Genomic DNA, 21932 nt, shown 5'->3' on the forward strand with positions numbered 1-21932 from the left:
AAGTCCCAGGCTGCTAATAATTCCATAAGAGATCACCTTTTGCCCAAGGATCCAACCCCTCTCCTCTAACAAAGATTGTGAGGGGAGTGGAATTGGAGAATGGAGATTCCAACCCCTCCTCACAAATATTCTCGAATTTCTTCTTTTTTTTTTTTTTTTTTTGATAGACAACAAAATCATGTATGAAAAAAGTGGCTAAAAACGGTGGGGCGGTGCCTACGTATACAAGCAGTATACACAAAACAACCAAAAGTAAGCAACAAACAAAGTTAGCCTACAAAAACAGGACAAAGCTAACCACAATAGAGAGTATCAAAGAAATCAACATAGGGGGGTTCTCCAACTCCAAAGACTCCTAGGACCACTCTAAAAGTGACTATATGAAGAAATCCTTTTAATCTTTAATCTGGAAGTTCTTCATCTTTGAAAGCCCTTCAGTTGCACTCTTTCCAAATGCACCAAAATAAGCAGATCGGAGCCAAGAACCAAACTGCTCTTTCCTTCTTATTTAGCCCCCTTAAATTTCCATTCTAGGCGGAGATTTTTCACTCAGGTTGGAAACACCCAAACCAAGCCAAAGCCTACTAACAAAAAGGTCCATAGCTCTCGTCTTGACACAATGAATCAAAACGCAATCAGCTAATTCTTTACTATCTTTACAAAGGCTACATCTGTTGACCATTTGCCATCCCCTCTTCATTAAAGTATCTACTGTTAAGACCTTCCCCCAAACAAAAAAACAAGATCCAAGAGGAGCATGGGATCCTCAGATCTCTTTCCCTAGAAAAACTAAATTATTCTCAACCCTTAGGGAAATAGTTTGGCACATAAGTTAGGAGTATTTTATTCATTTTTCTTCTAGGCATTTGCAAGCCTTGTACCCATATACCTAGGTTACCACTGACCCCCACCACCACCCCCCCCCCCCCCCCCCCCAACATCCCCACTATCCACCACCTTTTTTTCATTAGGTGCACTTTTTTATCTGGTTGCCAATCAAAAAAACTAAGATGCCATTCCCAAAGTCCTAGATTTTTGCCTACGATCCAATTCCTTCAAATTTAAGACCTAATTAAATTCCTCCAAAGCAACTCCTTAACTTCAGCTCACCTCTAACAAATGCAATTCTCTTTCAAATAAATCACACTGCATAATCTCGTAACGTATTCGCACCTAACAGACATCATCATTATCAAACATCTTTCTGCACCACAATGATGCTAACCCCATCCATGAAACAGTATCCCACCATCCCTAATGAAGTTACATGTTCTCAAATCTGAAAAGGCATTTCCCCAATGTCAAGCTCCCACTATCAAAAAGGATATAGGAATGATCTGGTGTGGGCTTAGCCAACAGTAACAATTGTTAAAGAAATTTTTTCCCAATCAGCTGAAATACGGGATGTATCCAGACAAGACAAATATTGAGGCCCAAATCTCCACCCACACTCCACTTCCAGCCCCCTGCCCCACACCCCACCTTCCCTCAGAATAGATTTTGTGGACATACATTTACCCTCATCATTGAGGCCTCTTACATTCCAAAATAAAATGTTAAAACTTCACTTGTAAGTGTAAGAATCCTTTCCTCTGTTGCTATGTTACACTTCCAAAATTCTAGCATCTAAATTCCTTCCAAATGCTCCACAAAACTAAGGTAGGAATCTACCAGAGCAATAATTTCTTATTACAAACCTCTGACCTTGCAAAACCACCTTCCAAACAATTGACAACATATCTTCGAGATATCAAAAACATTTATGAATAAACCTCCAGCATCAAGCACAAAGTTGCAATGAATAAGGAAATAATCAATTGCATTACCAGACCATGGCAAAGACAAAATCTAATATGATGTTCAGCCCAATTTTCCTAGTTTCTAGTTCTTATAACTGTCGACAGATATTTTCTTCCTCAACAAAACAATAACATTAAAAAGTTGCTTAGAACTGAGCTAACAAACTGTTATACAGAGATCATCTCATGGCTCACATTATTAGTTTAAACTGAAAAACAACCATGCTACATACATCATGAACCAAACACACAACAAGGAAGAGTATTCCATAGCACTGGAGAAAGCACGGGATGTCTCATCTATGATACCAAATGATGGTCAATCCCATCCAACAAGTGTTACCCAAAGAGCAACCATCAAGGTTAAGTTTCAGGGAATCAAAAGGCCCAGGAGCCTACTCAATCCTTAACTCCATGACTCTCTTATGTCTGAGACAGAGAGATTTCCAATCCAAAAAAAAACGATGCTAAGAGGGATTCCACAAAACTCCTTGCTAACTGGCATCCAAAGAAATGTGAGAAAATAGACATTCTCCTGCAAGTTGACCACCACTATCCGCTTGTCTCAAAGTCCCAGCATTCTTCTCCAACCAAATAACCTACAACATAGCTAGGATAGCTACCCCACATAGCCCTTCCTTTAAAGCTCTATCAAAAGAGATAAAAAAAAATCGTGCTAAAATGCCTCTAGGACCCACTTGTGCAATTTCAGCTACTGAAAAAAGACTCTCCCATAACTCTACTGGAAAAAGACAATGGAGGAAAATATGGTTCTAAAGTCAACAAATTAAACATCAATAATTGTACATTTGTAGTCTTCTACAGATCTATGGCATAAAGAAGACCATAGAGATTGTTTAGGAAATAACCTATTCACAATACCATTCAAGTCTTGGTCCACATGGAATAGTACTGAGTATTGAAGCAAAGACAACTCAACTGAGATCAAACCTCAATAGCATTAGGCCACTTGTTGTCACTGATCTCCAGTGTCAATTCAAAACAGCCACCATGTATATAGTTCCAATCTTGCATGCCACCATATATGGGGTACCTGCAGAAAAGTTTTTCTTGAAGCAATTGCTAAACAGAAAATAAAAAGAAGAAAAGTGAAATACTTTTAACAACTTGATTGTTAAAAAAAAAATTAAAAAAAAAAATAACCGTAGAACAAGTGTAGAATCAGGAAGCTTAGAAAAACTGTCGTACTACTGCAATTTCTTGTTCATGATTGATGAACATCATGAGAATTGAATTCTAAATTTTCATACCAAAATGCTCCATTTGTAATTCCTCCTTCAAATTCCTTGCTCAAAGACATGTTGTGGTGAGAACGACTATACACGCTTGCCATAAACTGGAATGTCTCGTCATCAGGACATGCATAGTAATTTTTCCTGAATTTTATCCACATTGAAAAAAAAAATTCTAAATTTATAAGCATTAACTAGAAAAGATATAGAAGCAACGAATAAACTAACTGTGTATTCAGAGTTTGGATATGAACTTGGAAATTTCTGGCATAAATCTATTGTTCATAAGTTCAAAGATAAGCAAATAGTAACTCATGTTATAACATAGCAACATTTTGTATGATTTTGTGTTTCCTCTGGAAGATTATGGGACATTAGGCAGTAGGCAGTAGCCACTAGCCACTATCTGCTTCATGATATAAAGAGGGTTCAGGGGGCTGCAACCACACAGGACAGCAGAAAAGAACATTCTGAAACACCTTTCCATCTTTTGAAAAGTTGGAAAAATCTGAAACCTAAATAAAATAAGACGACAATGTTTGGTGGGGATCTCAAAAGTGTTGAACACATGTCAACATGGCAGAAGCATTATTCCAGGTCAATTGGACAGCAAAAAATAAGACAAAAATTACAAAAGAAGGAAAAACAGTAAACACAAGGTTTTGCATGGTTCGCCTAACTTCGGACCACGTGCACGATGAAAGCGTCAAAAAGATGCACTACCTTCTCTTTTTTTTTAATCATAAATAAAGACTACATTAAATGAAATAAATTTATAAGGAAGGATTCATCCTTCTAACCAGAAGCCATTAAAAAAACAAAAGCACAGGGAACCAGCAAAGAAAGAAAAATCTGTGAGGGTTGAACAACATCCTAATTGATTGGATGCCAATAATATAGTCAGATGGTCATATCGTTGCCCCTGAAAGACCATTGAATAACAATATCTTCAAGTAAATTATCGCAGGAAGCCTCAATTCACAACAAAAGCTTCAAGCATTGGGGCTCCATGTTAAGCCAACTGATCTGCAACTTAGTTGAATGATCATGGAATTCAAAGAAGCAGCCCAAACCTCTCAAATATCGATAATTTAGTGCACCAACCATCCAATCTCCAAGGACCTCTCTTCCTTTGAGATACCTAAAAGATAACAAGGATCAAGTCTCCTTCTGCTATGAGAACATAAGACAGAATAAACTTGCCTTAATCAAGCCTTCAAACAAGGATAAGATCTTGACCTCAACAGCTAACTTGAGACCCATTGGCTTGGAGGAGGCTCTTATTATATTGCCACAAAAATGTTTTAATACACTCCCAATCCCTAATTGTCTCAAGGTTAGAGAATTAGGTCTCTAACCCCTCCAAGATGTTTTCAGTTCATTCTTTTGGTTTTGCCCTCTCTTGTTTAGATCATCCCAGATTTTTCTCTGTAGCCAAGTTCATCTGAAATGCCAAAAACCTTCCAGCGTTTAATGATTTTTGTGTCTAGTGACAAGTAAAAAGGTTAACACTAATAACATGTTGCAATTAAGGAGACCCAATTAGACCCTCTACCCTAATTGGTATGTTATGTGCCTAAATTGTGGTGTGGCTGGATCATCTCTTTTTTCATTGCCAAGTTGCTTTACGGCTTTGGCATAGACAATTTAGGCATGTGGAGATGGATTGAGTCCCTCTCACAAGTCTGATTAATCATGAACACGATGATCATTGGGTCTTAGGGATTTGATCACCTTCCCAAAGTTTCTCTTGCATTGATTTGGGTGATCTCACTTGAGACCAATGCCAAAAATTTTTAGGACACAAGGATCTATGGAGGCAACGTCTAAGCTTCAATAACAAATGCATTTTGTGGAACCCAATTGAATTTGATTTTGCGAGATTAGAACCTTGCATGTTCATCCTGGAAGAGTTGTCGAAGATACAAGCTAATTGAAAACCTCCTCAAGTAGGAAACCTCAAGCTTAACGTTGGTGGTTTTTCTTTGGATAACTCAAGCTAACCAAGAACTAGTGAAGTAATTAGAGAGAATGATGAAAGTCTATTATAAGCTTTCTCTAAACCTATTGGTCTAAGATTGGCCATTAAGGTGGGTATTGAACCCCTTTTAGAAGGATAAGTTATGACTAGATCTCTAGAATTGTCAACCTTATAATACAAAAGGATGTTGTGTCAAAAAAGAACATGTAATCCCCTAAAGTATTTAAAATTAAAAACAAAAACTACATCTTGGTACTTAAACACATTTAATTAGAGGTTAAAACTAGTTTAACATTCAAGCTTTTTTTTTTTTTTTATCAAAAACAAAAGATGCATTAATTAAAGATAGTAAAACATAAGAAGGATGAGAAATCCTCCCCATGAAATACAAACCTAATCAAAACACCCATGAAAACCTCCACTTTACAAGGAGATTTGTACAGAAAGAATAAAAAGACCATACAAAAATACGACTTGAAAGCTCAATTGGACTCCTCACCAAGTAAGCCCAACCCAAAGGTATACATACCGAGAACCAACTAAACTGAATGGCACTCAAGGGGAAAGGTTTGAAAACATCAGTACAATAGGCTCATAAAGAAACAAAGAAATGAATCAAGTCCCACATCATCTCAGGCATCTTGCAAGTATCCTCAAAAATCCTAGCATTCCCCTCTCCATACAACCCACATCAAAGTGAGAGAGGCAATCTTCCAAGGAGTCTTGATTAGATTCTATGTTCAAGCTTAATTATAAGTAAACAATGATTAAGGTTAATAACACTTAGTTAAAAGTATAAGCTTGTGTATTAGTGGACATGGGACTTAATTAGACCTACGGGAATTTAAAGGGTTGAATTAAGATTTGGGAAACCTTAAAAGTCAAATAAGTGGGCCTAAAATTAAATATTAGGCAACTTTAGAGCATGTCACCTCATACTTTCTCCACATACTATATAAGGGGTTGTTTGGCTTTACTTACAACCTTAAAGGATTTTGGAAATGATGGGATTTAGAGAGAGAAACTAGAGAGAGAAAATGGAGAAATCAAGGTGAGGAAAGAGAAAATGTTGGACTTTTTGTTAGATTTGAGCTCCAAATGCTTCTTTGAAGCAATGTTAAAATTATATTTTTTTTAATTAAATTTAATTCGAATTTGTTAGGATAGTTATGCTCAAAGATTTTAGTAAGTCATCTTTAAAGGAAAAATCAAGGTCTTTGTTTTGTTCAGTTCTATTTAATTTTTAACGGTTTTGGAGGAATTTTGAAATTGCGATAAATCTATTTGATGATTCATGTATTCAAATAAAGTATATGACATATGTCTACATTTTTTTTATAAGTAAATAAAGTGTATATTAAAAAGAAGAGCACCAGAAAAGTGCTCCAATGTATACAGGGAGTATACAACGAGCGCCTAACAGATGAAACATTGGGTTATAACTTTATAACAGATGAAAGAGCAATAGTATGGAAGAATTGAATCCCATTAAAGCACAGGAGGCAATCTCAAGTTACAAACCAAAACTGATCATGTCTGTAAAATATTCACCTTCCATCCTGAGTGCCATCCCATGGATAATTTGCAACAAGTGCACCCTGCAAACAACAGCAATAGACATTATTGAGGACTCGTTCTTCTTACTAAAACATTCAAGCTTCAAGAGACTCAAATTCATATCTTCCATCAACTAATATAATCGAGATGAACTAATGATTCTGTTCCAAAGAAAAGGAGTGGAGATAACCGCAAGAACTCATATTTTCAAAAGGAAAGAAAGCAAGTTCTTTGTTTTGGCCATAGACTTGCAACTTTGTTGGATCAAATTCAACAAAACCTGAGCCCAACTTAAACCCTAGGCAGCCTCAGCAAGGCATATGATTGCTCAAATAGAACTTAAGTTGAACAACGTTAAGCCAATATCAATTTGGGGTAGACTTGGATCAAGAATATGAGAACCCAAAATCAACCTCTATTTTATGTATATATTTTCAAATTCATTGGCATAAAATATTTGGTGGGTTGTAATATAAACTTGTGTAATGGAAGCATGAATTAGCTGGCACTATCATAAACGTGCTGAGTGATTAAGAAACCTAAAAAGCCTAACCTTCATTTTAGAGTTGTCAAAGTCTTCTATCTTCCTAAAGCCACTTAAAATTTTTGACAAAGAGAATGATTTTTAGAAGGCATAAGTGCAGACAAAAAGAGGAAAAACTAGTCAATCTTCTTCAAGGATTTCAGGTGATGTTTTTCATACCCCTTTTCCTTAATTGAATATCCATAGAAGGAATTGGAAAGAAAAAATAGAAAAACCTATTCTTATTAAGAGCTCTAAGCAATTAAATAAAATGGATGCTAGTCAACTAGGACTCTGAGCTAGCCTATCTACTTCCCAATTTGTCAATTCAAACATTCACAAGAAAGAGCTCCTAACACCATAATGAGGTCCAAAATCCTTCCCCCTTATTAGTCGTATCACCATGACCTTCTATAGCGTTTAACCACCAAAACCAAACTATCTTTGAATCCCCCTCAACCAAAATATTAACAAGACTCAATTTCTCACAATTTTAAAACCTTTAACAAAACAAGTATCCCTACTTCAATAACTATTCCATTCTTTTTTTTTTTTTGGTCGATAAATTTTTGTCCCAACCAAAATCTAGAACCTTCCACAATCTCTCTCCAACCCTTTACTACTTAAGTCAGGCCTTAAGGGCTACTTCAATAACTAGTCCTTTAATGCCCTTCAATGTCCTTGTAATCACATATGAGGCTTTCAATGAATGTGATCCATTTACCCAAAGAATATCCATCAAAATTGAGTTTCTAGGTGTCAACGTACCAACACACTTAGCATGTAATTGAGAAGCAAACCAATCTCCAATATATAAAATAGTGCCAAAAGCAAATCCCATAAACTCATTGACAATTAACATCATTGGAGCCTTAGTTAAGACCTTCTCCCATGCTATAGACCAAGCAATGGCTGGTTGCTTTGGAAGGAGCACAAGATCCCCATACATTCACAAGTAGAAAAAAGTGTGTTTTCAAAATAAGTTAAAAGTCTTGAAATAAGGTTTATAGCCACTTACCTATACAGCAAGAAAGAAATGCAAGGATCCTTAATAGTGCGCGGAGGCCATTAGATGCAATGTAGGATTAGTTTTCCTCCTTCCCTCCTTTTAGGCTTTTGCTAGTGAAGCATTCATAAGCACTTCTTTGAGCCTTCTATTATGAACCTAGTACGAAGGCTTAGGAGATTAGATGAGAAGGCCTATCCAGTATGGTTACAGCCTCCTAAGGGTTCTCTTAAGTTAATTTTTTATGGTTGTTTGTTGAATACCCGAAGGCAGCTAGAGACTAGAAGAGTGCTTAGAGATCATGGGTTACAATGATAAAAGAATGGTCAAAACTTGCAAGAAAGGGTTTCTCTACTGAGATTGAGATTCTAGCTTCTAAGAGGATCTGGCGCAGGTCAAAGCTTAGGGCTTTTCCAATCTTCTAGTGGAAGTGGATTCTATTGCTGCCATTTATTGGATAACTGAAAAGGAAAGAGGCTCATGGAGGTTTGATGAGACATCTCACCATGTTTCTTTATACTGCTACAGAGAAGAGGTATTTTTCTTTTTCTTTTTTTTCTTTTTTTTTCTTTTGTTGGTATCCTCATTTATCCAATCAAGTGGTGGATTTTTTAGCCAAAAGAGGAGCAAAACTTTTTGAGTCACTTGTGGGCAATTTTTTGCCTCCCTCAATTATAATTAGAAAGCATTTGGTTTGTTGGATCATTTTGGTCTCTTCCTTAAGTCTGCAACTTGTAATGCTTCACTTTGTGGAACATTCTTCTTGTTTTTTTATTAGATTTTGTACACTATGGAAGGATCTTCTTGACCTTTTTATTGAATATAAATGAATCAGTTTTGTTTCTTATATTAAAATATTTTTTAAAAAAATGTCATTCAAGCATCAGAGATTTCCTTATTAACCAACCCTACTTTAGAAATCCTGCAAATGATGTCTTAAAAAAAAATTAAAATTTTTAAAAAGAATTACATTTTTATAATTCCACTAGCGCACATTCAACATAGTTTCCCTAAAATTTTAAAGAGGCAAATGTAGGAAAGGAAAAAAAATAAGTAAAATATCAAAATAAAAACGCTACCAAGATTTCCCATCATGACAAATAGTTTTGCTAGGAAATCAATGCAAATGCATCACTAGGCAAAAAATGGATATCGTATGCCATGTACACACTTTTATTAAGGTTTTATTGATAGGCCAAAAGCCCATATGTTAATAGCACAGCAAGGTAGAGTAATAGCATGAGAAGTAGAGTGATAGCCTTCGCAAGCTGTAATAGCTTTGGCAAGCAGGGAGATAAAAATGAATAATAGAGAAGTATCACCCCATGCAAACTGGCAGATGCTGTGAAATGTATCTCTTTCAACCACCTCATGATTGCTTTTGTTTCAGGTTGTCGTCCATCCACATCATCATTCAGAGGAAAGAACTGTGTCATTTCATGTTAGTCAACGCTTTTATCATAATGGAAACTGGAATAAATCACCTAAAGAAACAACATGAATTTTATAAAGAAGTCATTTGTATCAACATGATCTTTTTTCTTTCACTCAAATCCTAGCTCAGCATGTGAAACATGCCATCCTTGCGGAAGTGACATTTTTCTAATGTTTGGATGCAATAAAATATGAAGATCTATTATAAAGAAAATTCTGTGATATCCACTTATTGTTAGAGGAATTCCTTTTCTCCATTTTTCAAATACCAGTTACACATTTCAAAAACAAACTCAATCTGGATTTTAAATGTCCAAATAAAAGGGAACAAGTGATGCAGAAAAGATACCTGATCTGGAAAATCACGATTAAGATCAATATTATTTGCATTGCCACGCCTCCTAAGTGAAAATCCATCAGGATTCATGGAAGGAAGTATATGCAGGTGAACATTTTCTATGATCAATGTTGCCTGTAAGGACAAATGCATTTAAAGAGAGAAAAAAGAAAGAGTTTAGACATGATAGTGAAACACAATCACAGAAACATCAGTGCCAACATGCAAGGTGAATATAATGGATGTATAAATAAGTAGAAACTACAGTACTTGAGCGGTTAAGCTCAAGAAAAGAAAAAAGAATAAATTTAATCAATGTTCTTTGTAAATCAAGGAGATCAAATAAAAGGGGATTTGAAAACAAAATAAGATAACAATGCCTTTAGCTTTTTGCACAACAAACACAAACAGTATCATGAGCAGACAAATCTACATCTTATTTCAATTTCAGGTCAGTCTGGAAAAATAATGATGTGTCAGCAATTTGTGACAAAATAAGAAACCCAGAATTCTATAAAAGAATCGTGAGTAGAAAGACTACCAAAATGGAGAAAGCTATAAAATCAGTTTCAAATTCAGTCATTAAATACACACACACACACATATATATAGGTAAACTTTTTCTTTTTCTATTTTTTTCCTCCTCTTTTTTTTTACTTTTGTTAATTACAAAAGCAATTCATAACTAAATTACTTGGGAACTCTCTACTAATGAAAAGACAATGAGTTAACCAAGGAATCAATACACCTGGAACTTTAAAAGGTTTCTGTAAATGCAAACAACTAATCTCCAATATCATTAAAGAATAATAGTACAAGAAAAGAAAAATACCAAGGGATCCTTCATATGGTTATCACATAACCAATTTGCAAGGAGTAACAGAAGCTCACGACCAACAGGTTCATCTCCATGCACATTTCCAATAAACTGCAATATCCAGCAAATCAGTCATGGATTAACAGGAACTAATCCAGCATGCATGGATTCCCCAAGACATTTGTGGAAGCATTTCATTTAGAGAGAAAAAATAACATTCAAAAGGCTAATAAACAGATGCATTTGCAGAAGCAAAACTACTATCTTTATACATATGAAACATGAAGAAAAATTGCCATCCTAATTGTAAATGGATAAAAATAAATAATTAAACACAATACTGTGCTTCACTAGTTTTTGTTTATTGGACAGGACACAAGAAATTACATTAAGATAGAGAGAAGCACAGGGAAGGAGGAGAATAGCCTCTAAAGAAAGTAGAAAAACAAAAAAACAACCCTAGAACAATATAAAGAAGACTGCACAGAACTCACAACCCAACACGCAAAGCTCAAGGAGGATAAGAATCTCCAGCAAACACAACACAGGTAGAGGCTTCCCTCTAAGCAAGGACTAGGCTGCCATTTAAAAGAGGAAATATGTCCTTAGCCAAATCAAATATCTGATACATCCAATGAGTGCATTTCCATGGGCCCTTGTGCTTTGTTCACCCATCTTTCATATTTTGGAAGTTGGTATTTCTTTGTTTTAGAGAGATTTATAAATTAGAGCTTTGATACAAGGAAGAATCAAAGAGGCTTATCAAATTAAAAAATAAAGAATAATCAAAAAGAGAAATGAAGGAAAAACCAAAAACTAAGGAATTTCTACAGGTTTGCTCTCTTGTAATGGTGAGATTCCATTACTTTGTCCATTGGGCAGCCTAAAGCTTAACCTTCACACTTGTTCATTGAGTAAGCCAGTGCAGATGGGAACTGAGGGAACTATCAGGAACAATGATCCAGGTGGGTTTCCTTGAAGCTAATGGGCTTTTGTTTGCTATTGAAGCAGAAATCATAACCTTGCTTGAAGGCTTTATTCTATAAGAAACAAGATTAGTGTCATAGATAGTGAAAAGAATTCAAAATGATGGATGAGAGTTCCTTCCATTTAGAAGATATACAAGGAGAAAGATGAAGGGAAGGACAGAAAAAGAGAAACGCCCAATATATGGCACCCAACAAGGTCAGATACCCATACTCTCATGATGAAAGATGATCTTCCACAAAGCCAATGGAGGTTGTGGCTCCTTTCTTGACCAACTCATTGGCTTTGTGGTTTTCCGATATATGCCATCCAAGTGAATGAACATCCCACATCTCTAGAGAACTCCACTATCCTCCACTTTCAAAAATCATAACAAGCCATTCATGAAAGACCTATTGTTGACACCTCTTCCACCATGATTTTAGAGACCCCTAATGATTTTAACTCTTCCCATACACTAAAGTGAAGAATTTCAATATTACTACTAAACCAAAACCCACTTGCTTCAGGGGAAAGAAAAGGCTTCAAATGGTCTCAACCTTTTTTTTTTGATAACCGAGGAATCTTTCATGGCTAAGCCCTTAGGACTCTCCATCGGGACCATGGCAGGTTCAAATGATCTCAATAGAAGCCATTAATTCACATCTGGGCCAAATTACCCAAAAAAAAGCCCATCAAAGTGGAGCTTACAGCTTCCATTTGATTGGCAAAGCCCACTAATCTCTTATATCACCCATGTACTATGAGGGAAACAGACTAACTATCAATTCAGAAAGTTAAACTTTATTTGAAGGCTTGATAGAGGCTCTGTATAAGGAATCTTCTTATTGAAGGAGATCTTGTAGTTTTCGTTTCCTGGGCTAGAGCCAAGAGGCAAAAGTCAAGAAACTATGAAGATTGGATGAGAGAGATCCCAATCTTAGTATGGGTTCAGGGATTTCTTTATATCAGAAACCTAAGCAACTACTAAGTTTGCCAAGAGGGGTGTCAGGTCCCTTTGTTGGGTTTATTGGAAATCTTTGATCCCCTTCAATTTGGTTGAGTTGTTGTATAGATTGTCTTTATATGTAGTTCCTTGTGCATTATACTTTCTCCCTTCCTAAAGTCCTTATAAAGGATTCCTTATCCTTGAGTTGCATGCATTTTTTCCATATTTTAACAAAATGTTGTTCCAAATTTTTAACCCGGGAAAAACAAGGAAGATTAATTTCTCTACCAATTAGAGTCTAAGAAGGCCTAGTGAGATTCTAAAGTTTATCTCTTTGTTTTTCACTTTTTGCAATTTCATATGCAAGTTTTACACATAACCATGCTCCCTTAACACCAATTTTCTCCCCCAAGTCCGCATGTTTGTTTATAAACCATACCAATTTATACTAGCATTAGGGAACACAAAATTTCCCTCCCAAACCTACAAGTCTTCCCCCTCAATTCTAGCTAACAAATTTGAAGCCTAATGCACCACAATTCCATCATCAGCATATGATTCAACAGCTTAGGATTATCCTACATCAACTTTGCTAGGGTTCCCACCTTCTATTTGCAAATGATAACATGTTATTTTTTAGAGCTAGATTCAAGGATTTAGAAAATCTTAAACTCATTTACTGGTGTTTGATCCAGTTTCAGGAATTAAGATAGTTTTTTTTTTTTTATGAAAAACAAAAAAGTGATATATTGAATTAGGAGTTAAGAAGTACAATAGAAGGATGAGGAATCCTCCTACAAACAAGAACTAAACATAAGGAATACTAAAAACCATAAACCATAAGGTAATTACAAAAGCGCCCTCTCTTTGCTAACTCACACCCTTGGAACTACACACCGCTAACCAATCAAGTTGAATCACATCAAGGGGGATGCCCTTAAAAGTTGTGGTGCAAGAGGCTCAAAAAGAAGCAAGGAAATGAATAGTATCCCAAAAACCCTCTAAGGTTCTTACCTTGTCCAAAAGTGTTGACTTAGAGTTTGGATGCAAGATGGGTACACTTCCACTGTCTTACATAGGTCTTCCCTTAGGTGCCCCTTTTAAGTCCATGGCGGTGTGGGATGGGGTGAAGAAGAGGTTTCGCAAAAAGCTAGCTATGTGGAAAAACCAATAAATCTCCAAGGGCAGGAGACTTACCTTGATTCAGAGCACTTTATCTAGTATGTCTATCTATTTTATGTTTTTGTTTTGCACTCCAAGAACAGTTAAGTTGAGGTTGGAGCAGATTCAAAGGGATTTCCTAGGGAGGAGAGGTCCTTAAGCAAAAACCCCCATTTAATAAGGTGAACCATCGTTTGTTCAAACAAGAGTAAGGTAGCTTGGGGGTAAGGAATCTTTCAACACCTAACAAAGCCCTTCTAGGTAAATGGAGTTGGCGATTTACTAAGAATAGGGGGCTTTATGGAAGCAAGTTATAATGGGTAAATATGGGGTAGAAGATGGAGAGTGGCGATCCAAGGAAGTGAGAGAAAGTTATGGGGCAAGATTATGGAAAGCCATTAGAAAGGATTGGGATTTTTTTACTAGTAGAGTCGCGTTCTTGGTTGGTAATAGGTGGAGGGTGAGATTTTAGAAGGACAAGTTGTTTGGTGATCACCTATTATGTATTACCTTCCCTTCACTTTTTGCCATTGATGCTTCTAAGGAGGATTGGTTGGTAAATGTTTGGAACCTGACAGATGAAGGGGGTTGTTGGGCCCCTCAATTCTCTAGGCTCCTAAATGATTGAGAGATGGACATGGTGGAGTGTTTTCTTTAGAGTTTGCAGGAGAAAAGAGTGTGTAAGGAAGAGGACGATGAGATGATTTAGACAAGGTCTAAAAATGGTAAGTTCTCTATTAAAGCCTTCTACTGAGCTTTGGAGTCAAGAAGTACAGTTTCATTTCTAGTAAGTGTGACTTGGAACTCTTGGGTGCTGTCAAAGGTGGGCTTTTTCACTTGGGAGGCTTACTAAGGCAAAGGTTTTAACCTTGGATCATTTAAAGAGGAGAAGGTAGTCTTTGGCAAAAAAAATGTTCCCTTTATTAAATAGAAGAAGAGTCCATTAATCACATCCTCATCCACTGTGTCAAGACAAGGGTATTATGGAATCTAATGTTTTCCTTTGTTGGCATTCATTGGGTGCTTCCCTTTTCAGTAAGAGAGATGCTTTTAGGATGGCATGGTTCTTTGGTGAGAAAAAAACAGAAAAAGGCATGGTGGGCTACTCCCCAATGCTTATTTTGGATAAACAGGAAGGAAAGAAATAGTAGATCTTTTCAAAATGAGGAGCATTCCATTCAAAGATTAAAACACACTCTTCTTTGTAATATTTAGGCTTGGTCTAGATTGTTTTTAGATTTTGGTCCTCCATCTGTAGTAGAGTTTTTTGACTGGTTGAGCTCATTTTAAGGGGGTCGTTGTTTTTTGTGGTCCCTTTATTTTTTTTGGAGGCGCCTTTAGACAATTGTTGTATACTTGTTGTGTACTTTGGAGCGTTATTTTGGCATTTCTTGTTTATAATATTATCTTGCTTTACTCATAAAAAAATACAAAAATACAAAATAAAAAAAATTAAAAAAAAAAAAACATTCTCATTTACTTCTTTTCAGCGTTGAAGACTCTAGTTCAAGCGGTCTTTAAGATTAAAAGAATATAGAGAGACTTTTTCCTTTGACAAAAGATCACCTGATTAATTGGGACCAAGTGTGTAGACCTAAACAAGAAAGAAGTTTTGGGCTAAGGATAATTTCTTTGAGGAATAGAGATCTCTTAGGCAAACAATTGTAAATTTTCTTAAGGAATGTAGCACATTATGGCATAGCATCTTCTTTAGTATCTATAGTTTGCACTCTAATACTTGGAAATCTAACATTGTCGTTAAGTGGCTGCAAAGGTGCCATTAAAAGGTTATCACTCAAGTTCCCTCTAATTTTTCCCATTTGTACTCATTTTTTAGTGGGTGATAGTACAAAATTTTGCTTCCGGAAAGACATGTGATGGGAAATCAACCCCTTCATGCTCAGTTTCCAAATTTTTCAAGTTTTGTCACCTTATTTTCAAAAAGAGAGTATCATTCATGAGTCATCTTGTATAAACACTCCTCAACAAAAATGAATCGCAAAAAGGAAAAATGGTCATCTACTTGCTACTACCCAAGCCTTCTTGTTTCAAAAAAATGCACCTACGTTATATTAGGGAGAAGTTGTCCTTATAGCTACTCATCTTATAAAAAGACTTCCATTTCGGGTTCTTGGGTTCAAAAGTCCAATGCATGTATTTTCTAAATTCTTTTCCAAATTTTAACACCACAAATAATCTTGTCCCAAGAATTTTTTACTATGTTTCCTTCGTTCGTATTCATGCTCACAGCATATGAAAGTTTGATCCTTAAGCACTCAAGTGTGTTTTTCTTGGTTACTCCTCAACAAAGAAGGGCTACAAATGTTACCATCCACCTAATCAAAAATGTTATGTCCCTACAGATGTCACTTTTGCTGAACAAGAAAATTATTTCTTAAGACTTATCTTCAAGGGGAGACATCATTTATGGAAGATAAGACATAGACTTGTTTTTACTTGACTCGCCTACACTTCCTCTCTCTTCACTATTTGAGTCTGAGCCTATCCTAACACTTCCATCTCCAAACATTCATTCTAAATTAGTTCAAATTCCTATTTCTAATGAGTTCAAGTCATCTACTCCTATTTCTAAGACATTGATAGGGGACAAACAAATTCAAGATTTCACAGTATCATTTTTTTTTTTATCAAAAACAAAAGATGTATTAATTAAGTTTAAAGAGTTCATGAGAGGGATAAGGAATCCTCCCTCACAAATGCACAAACCAGATGTAAACACTAAAAACCTCTACTATACAAGGATATTTTACAAGCCCCGCCTTTAAAGACCTGAGACACCCTTCTTTTTTATCACAAAAGAATGTAGAAGGAATTCATCTCATGAAAAAAACAGCTAGGCTCCTCTCATTGTTGGCCCAACCCTAGTGTTGTACATACAGAATGCCAATCGAGGCTGAATGACATTCAAAGGAATGCCTTTAAAATCATCAGTACAAAAGCCCAAAAAGAACTAAAGAAATGAACTAAATCTCATAACATCTCTGGCATCCTTCATTTGTCCTCAAAGATCCTAGCATTCCTCTCTTGTCACACAATCCAAATCAAAGTGAGATAAGCAATATTCCAAAGGGTCTTGCCTCTAATGAAATTCCTAAAACCCATATAAGAGATTTCACGTCATCATGTCACTTATATCTCTAGGAGGAACCCAATCTAGCCTAGCTAGTCTAAATAGTTTGTGCCAAAACCTCAAAGTCATTGTATTTCTTCACTCACCTATTGCTTTAGGGATTTTGCATAAGCCGCTCAAACTAGTTTGGATAGATTGGGTTCATCCTAAAAGTGCAACAAATATGACAATTATTTCTTTTAGAAACTTTTGGGGATACTTACATGTAGAGTCATGTATTTCTTCCTTCTTCAAGGGTTTCCATTTTTGAAACTTCCAAGGTATTCCCTTGAGTTGTACTTTGCTAGACTAGAACCTCATTTCTAGAGCCAAGAGCATTGCTAAGGAAAAATGTAGTGTGTGTTTTCCATATCTAATGAATGCAGTAAAGGTAAATTTGATTGGTGTACTTAGACAACTTAAGACACATTAGAAGTGTGATTAGAGATAATTACTTCATAGTGTATAAGAGCTTCTTCCAAAACCACAATAAAGGGTTAGGCCATCAAGACAAAGATTCTAGCATGGTTGGAAAGTTCATAAAAAGTCAAGCATTGGGTCTCTCCAACCGCAAGTTGAGGAAGATTTAGCAATTATTATTCCATAGGTAACTAATAAGGAGTTATGTGGGAGCATCAAGTATGGCGTTTGGCGCTGGGAGGTTGTAGATATTGTTTATGCTTCAGACCACTCTTTGTCGCAGATTATTCAGTTAATCATGTCACACATATTAGCTAAGCAAGAAACTAGTGAGTTGACTTCTTTTGCAGAGGATTTTTTACCTTCTTGAGTTTTTAAATTCGTTATCTTATTTTTGTTTTGATCAATTCTCAGAAGTTTTGGAAAAAATTTTGATCCTTCTTTGTCTTAATTTATTTCAATGAATTGTTGTTTCCATCTCCAACCAAAAAAAAAAAAACACAAAAACCAAAAAACCAAAACCTTGCAACAATTTTTGGTACAAAAGTATATATTCTTGGATGAGAAGTGTGTACGCTAATACTATGTAGTTTACACAACAATGAATTCCAAAAACAACCCTAGGTATCAAGAAGCTTCTTTGGCTTAGTTAGAGGCATTTCTCACTATAACACAATCAAAAAGAGAAACAACCAATCAACTTAAAAGTCACCTAGGTGTGCCAAGGAGATTTGAACTTTAGAAAATGAAAACAAGTTCATCTAATGAAGTTTGCTCTCCCAAGTCAAGACTTTGGTATTGGAAGATTGGGGCTCTTTAATAAGACATGTTAGAAAATCAAGATTTCGACATAATTTAGACATAAATTCGTCCAAAAGTAAAAAAATTTACTTGATGAGCAGCTCAAAGGAAGATAAACACCAACAAAATGCTTCTAATAGAAGAAACTACAAAATGATTATACTAAGCTAGATGTGTTTTATATGTGGAGAGTTTAGAAGTCACTTGACCATCTTTTTCTTCATAATCTACTTTAGAATTTGATAGAGATTATTCCCACTGGTAGGATTCTTTGAGCAGCTCCAAAAGCTACACATGCAGGTTAAATTTTTCAAGGCTTTAAAAGAAACTCTAGAAATAATCTGGATAGAGTTTTATGACATTGTGCTTTGTTATCCACAGTGTGGGTTATTTGACTTGCAAGGAAAGCTACGATCATCAAGGATGCGCAAAGACGTGATATTTTTTTTTTGATAGGCAAAGGCAACAATATATTAGAAAAGGGCACCAAGAGGAAAACCCAATAGCATACAGGAGTATACAAAAGGCCCTTAAGGCACACACAAAGAAGAGAAATACAAACCCGACCTCATCTAGCGCCTAGCAATCAATAAACTAGGTAAAGTAAGAGAACCTTCATTTACAATTGATTTTGTCCATACCCAAAGATTACAAACAAGAGAATTTTTCACCCTATGAACCGAAAAGTCCTCATTATCGAAAGCAATCCTGTTTCTTTCCAACCAAATCGCCCAAAAAAGGCACAACGGGGCTGCCTTCCACACCTTTCTATGCTTCTTGCCCAACATAAAGCCCCTCCATTCAATAAGGGTCTCTCTAGCCGAATAAGGGAGGACCCAACACACTCCAAAGAGTGCAAACAATAAATCCCATAAAGCTTTTGCCTTGGAGCAATGTATAAGAATGTGATCAATTGACTCCTCTTCCTCACAGCACAAAAAACATCTGTTAGCAACAGCCCACCCCTCTTTTTAAGCTGATCCATAGTGAGCACCTTACCCCAAGAAGCCTCCCAAGCAAAGAAGCTCACTTTGGAAGGCACACTAGGGTTCCATATCACACCGTGAGGGAAAAGACCAGCTCTTCTTGAAGAAAGATCATTATAGAGCGATTTAACTGAAAAATCCATTCGAATGGATTTTTTGTGTGGGATATGTGGGATAGAATCTTTTGTGTGTCATTCACTCAGGTTTTTGTATGGAAAGAGTTTGTTGGAACTTCATTCAGTATTTATCTAAGCATTAAGGTACAATTTGATTAGCTGATTACAGGAGGAGGATCATCATATGTAAGCTGAATCACTTCATGCTAATTGTCTCAAGCTCAATATTGACAAATGTTTTCTAGGAAATCCACATCACATGGGCATCGAGAACTTATTTCAAGATCATAGGAGCAAGATAGTTCAGAATTTCTCTAGGAGAGAAAGTCGTGGCTCAGCCATCAAGGCAAAGGTATTAGCTTTGGTGGTCAAAGAGGACTAGGAATCTCATGGTGAAAGGGAACACTTCAATTGTAATTTTCTAAGTGTCCACTGTTGGAGGTACCCTTAGAGGTAGGATAAATGTATTGCAGTATTATTAGATTCTCAAGGGACATGGTTTCATTCTTCATGTGAAAGCCTAGATCAACTAATCAAGAGGCACATAGTCCAACTAAAAAGGAAGCATCTTTGATTAGTTTGTGAGGACTCTTCCTCCTCTATTGACCCCTTTAGATAAGGTTTGGTTCTTGTTGAGGTCATGTCTTGTTAGCTTTTCCCAAGGAAGAACCTTGCACTCTTGTTCTATCCCTTTGATTTTCTTATTAAGCATCACCCAGTCTTCTTCATTTTTTCCAGTTTATACTTCCTATCGAAAAGAGAGTGGTGGGAAGATGGATGTTGCAACACAGATTGCATGCAGAAAATAATAATTCCCAATTATCTACTTGGTTCTTTCATTCAAATTAGCGGCCTTGAGGATGATGGAAACAAAAATTCTATTCATAAAACAGTGTTCTCTCCTTCTCTATGTGTGCATGCAAGCAAGGAAGATCATTCACCTTAAATGCAGGTTCTGCTTCTTCCTCCCCTGGTTTGTCAGAAATTTCGATCACCCACTGTAAGGAATTAACCAAACATCAGCAACTCAGCAATATGCAATTCTCAAGAGCACTAAAGTACAAATAAAAAGATGGAAGTGAAACAAGAGCTAGATTCAATAGAACTGTTACCAGTGGAACTCCTTTCACACTCTTCCCAATACTGATCACGGATTCCAAAAATCCCTCAAAGAGAGAAACAAATAAGAAGTCAGCACAATCACTATGGCTGGCTTTAATATCACAAATATCCATTTCTTCAATATGACTACTACTTGTAGGCATTATTCCCAATATCATTGTCAATGTAATTTAAAACCAAGGACAAACCAAAAGCACATTACTTACCTATATATCCTGGAAATGTTGCTACACCTTCGACCAAACTCCTTAACAGCCTTTTCGAGGTCAGAATTAGTCATATATCCACGCGATACATCAACACTATAGTTTGCCGCAATTTTTAGAAGTGGTAAGAAGAATGAAAAAGTACTAAAAATAACCCAATTTAGGACACCTTCATTGATACCTTGCTTTAGAATGATTCACCTCAGACAATCGCCGTCCATATCCCACATAACTATCATTCATAACACCTATCAAACACCAAGGCAAGAACACAGAAATGAGACCTTCAACAAAACCCAAACTCAAACCGAAGATCATAAACTCTTCTCCTTAATTCAATATCACATTTTCTTATCAAACCATACGAGAGCCAAAGGTCATCATTTCAACATAACACAAAATCAACTTACTCAAAAAATTCAAACTTCAAAATACGACAAACAAAATTAGAGTAATTAATCAAACAACGCGCCGTTTGGCAGTGGAGAAAACGGAAGAAAAGCCATAAACTAAAAGAAAAAAAAATGGATCTTAACTTTTTTCTTCTATAAACCAAGTAGGCATAATAGGCGCCAACTGACTAAAGATTTTAGCTCCACATGCACCACCGCACCACCCACACCCCCACCCCCCGCCCCCACATGTAACGAAAAAACAAATTTTCAAATTTTGGTTAATTGAAGTTTCCCACAGTTTCTCATCAACCAAACAGGAAAAATAAAAATAAAAATAAAAATACCTGAAAATTTGGGGCTGCGTTGACCGCCTCTGGCAAAAGCAGGGATGAAAATGGAAAAGATGAGGAAGGAGAAGAGGATAGAGGTCGCGTAAGGGAGTGAAAGATTCATTCTGAAGACGAAATCGCCTGCTTCTGTCTGAGTTTGGTTCTCGAGATGCAGGACAGGAGTTTAGGCCTTCCCTTCTCAAACGAAAAACAGTTAGTGTAAATATTTATAAAGAATAAGGATAAATCACATAACTAATGCTGATTATTTTAATATACATGACCTACTAAACGAGATACCCTCTCTTTTCCTTTTTGTACATAAAAGATACCCCTTCATGTGAAACAACTAAATTCTGTTTGGCTCTTTGTCAGTGTTTGGATTTCTTATTGAAAATTAGGAATATGAATCAAATTAATTCTTAAATAAATCAAACCTCAAACCTCTGACAAGATGTTGAAGAATTCTTATTCACCTTCACTTTTATCCTTGTTATCGCGTATTGGTGACATTAAATTTAGGTACATGCCACCTGGGCACCGTTCAAAGGATACAACTCATCTTAACCCTACACTAAGAAAGAAAGCATCTGACCACTAGTATGACACTATGACCGCATTGACAATATCGGGTTTCCTAATTT

General features: G+C 36.2%; 1 protein-coding gene across 1 annotated transcript in view; it reads right to left on the reverse strand.

Moving 5' to 3' along the window:
* The window catches only part of LOC117906653 (carboxypeptidase SOL1), a 41834-nt gene extending 20329 nt beyond the window's left edge, over positions 1-21505 (reverse strand). The window contains exons 1-11 of the mRNA XM_034819770.1: positions 21304-21505; positions 20746-20812; positions 20565-20660; positions 20349-20379; positions 20178-20234; positions 10723-10818; positions 9903-10025; positions 9442-9546; positions 6585-6631; positions 3071-3196; positions 2751-2853 (exon numbers count right to left, since the gene is read on the reverse strand). Coding sequence (XP_034675661.1) covers positions 2751-2853; positions 3071-3196; positions 6585-6631; positions 9442-9546; positions 9903-10025; positions 10723-10818; positions 20178-20234; positions 20349-20379; positions 20565-20660; positions 20746-20812; positions 21304-21412 — 960 coding nt within the window. The 5' untranslated portion in view covers positions 21413-21505. The remainder of the gene's footprint in view (positions 1-2750; positions 2854-3070; positions 3197-6584; positions 6632-9441; positions 9547-9902; positions 10026-10722; positions 10819-20177; positions 20235-20348; positions 20380-20564; positions 20661-20745; positions 20813-21303) is intronic.
* Positions 21506-21932: the final 427 nt, after the last annotated feature.

Source organism: Vitis riparia, chromosome 18, assembly GCF_004353265.1.
Source record: "Vitis riparia cultivar Riparia Gloire de Montpellier isolate 1030 chromosome 18, EGFV_Vit.rip_1.0, whole genome shotgun sequence".
Classification (NCBI taxonomy): domain Eukaryota; kingdom Viridiplantae; phylum Streptophyta; class Magnoliopsida; order Vitales; family Vitaceae; genus Vitis; species Vitis riparia.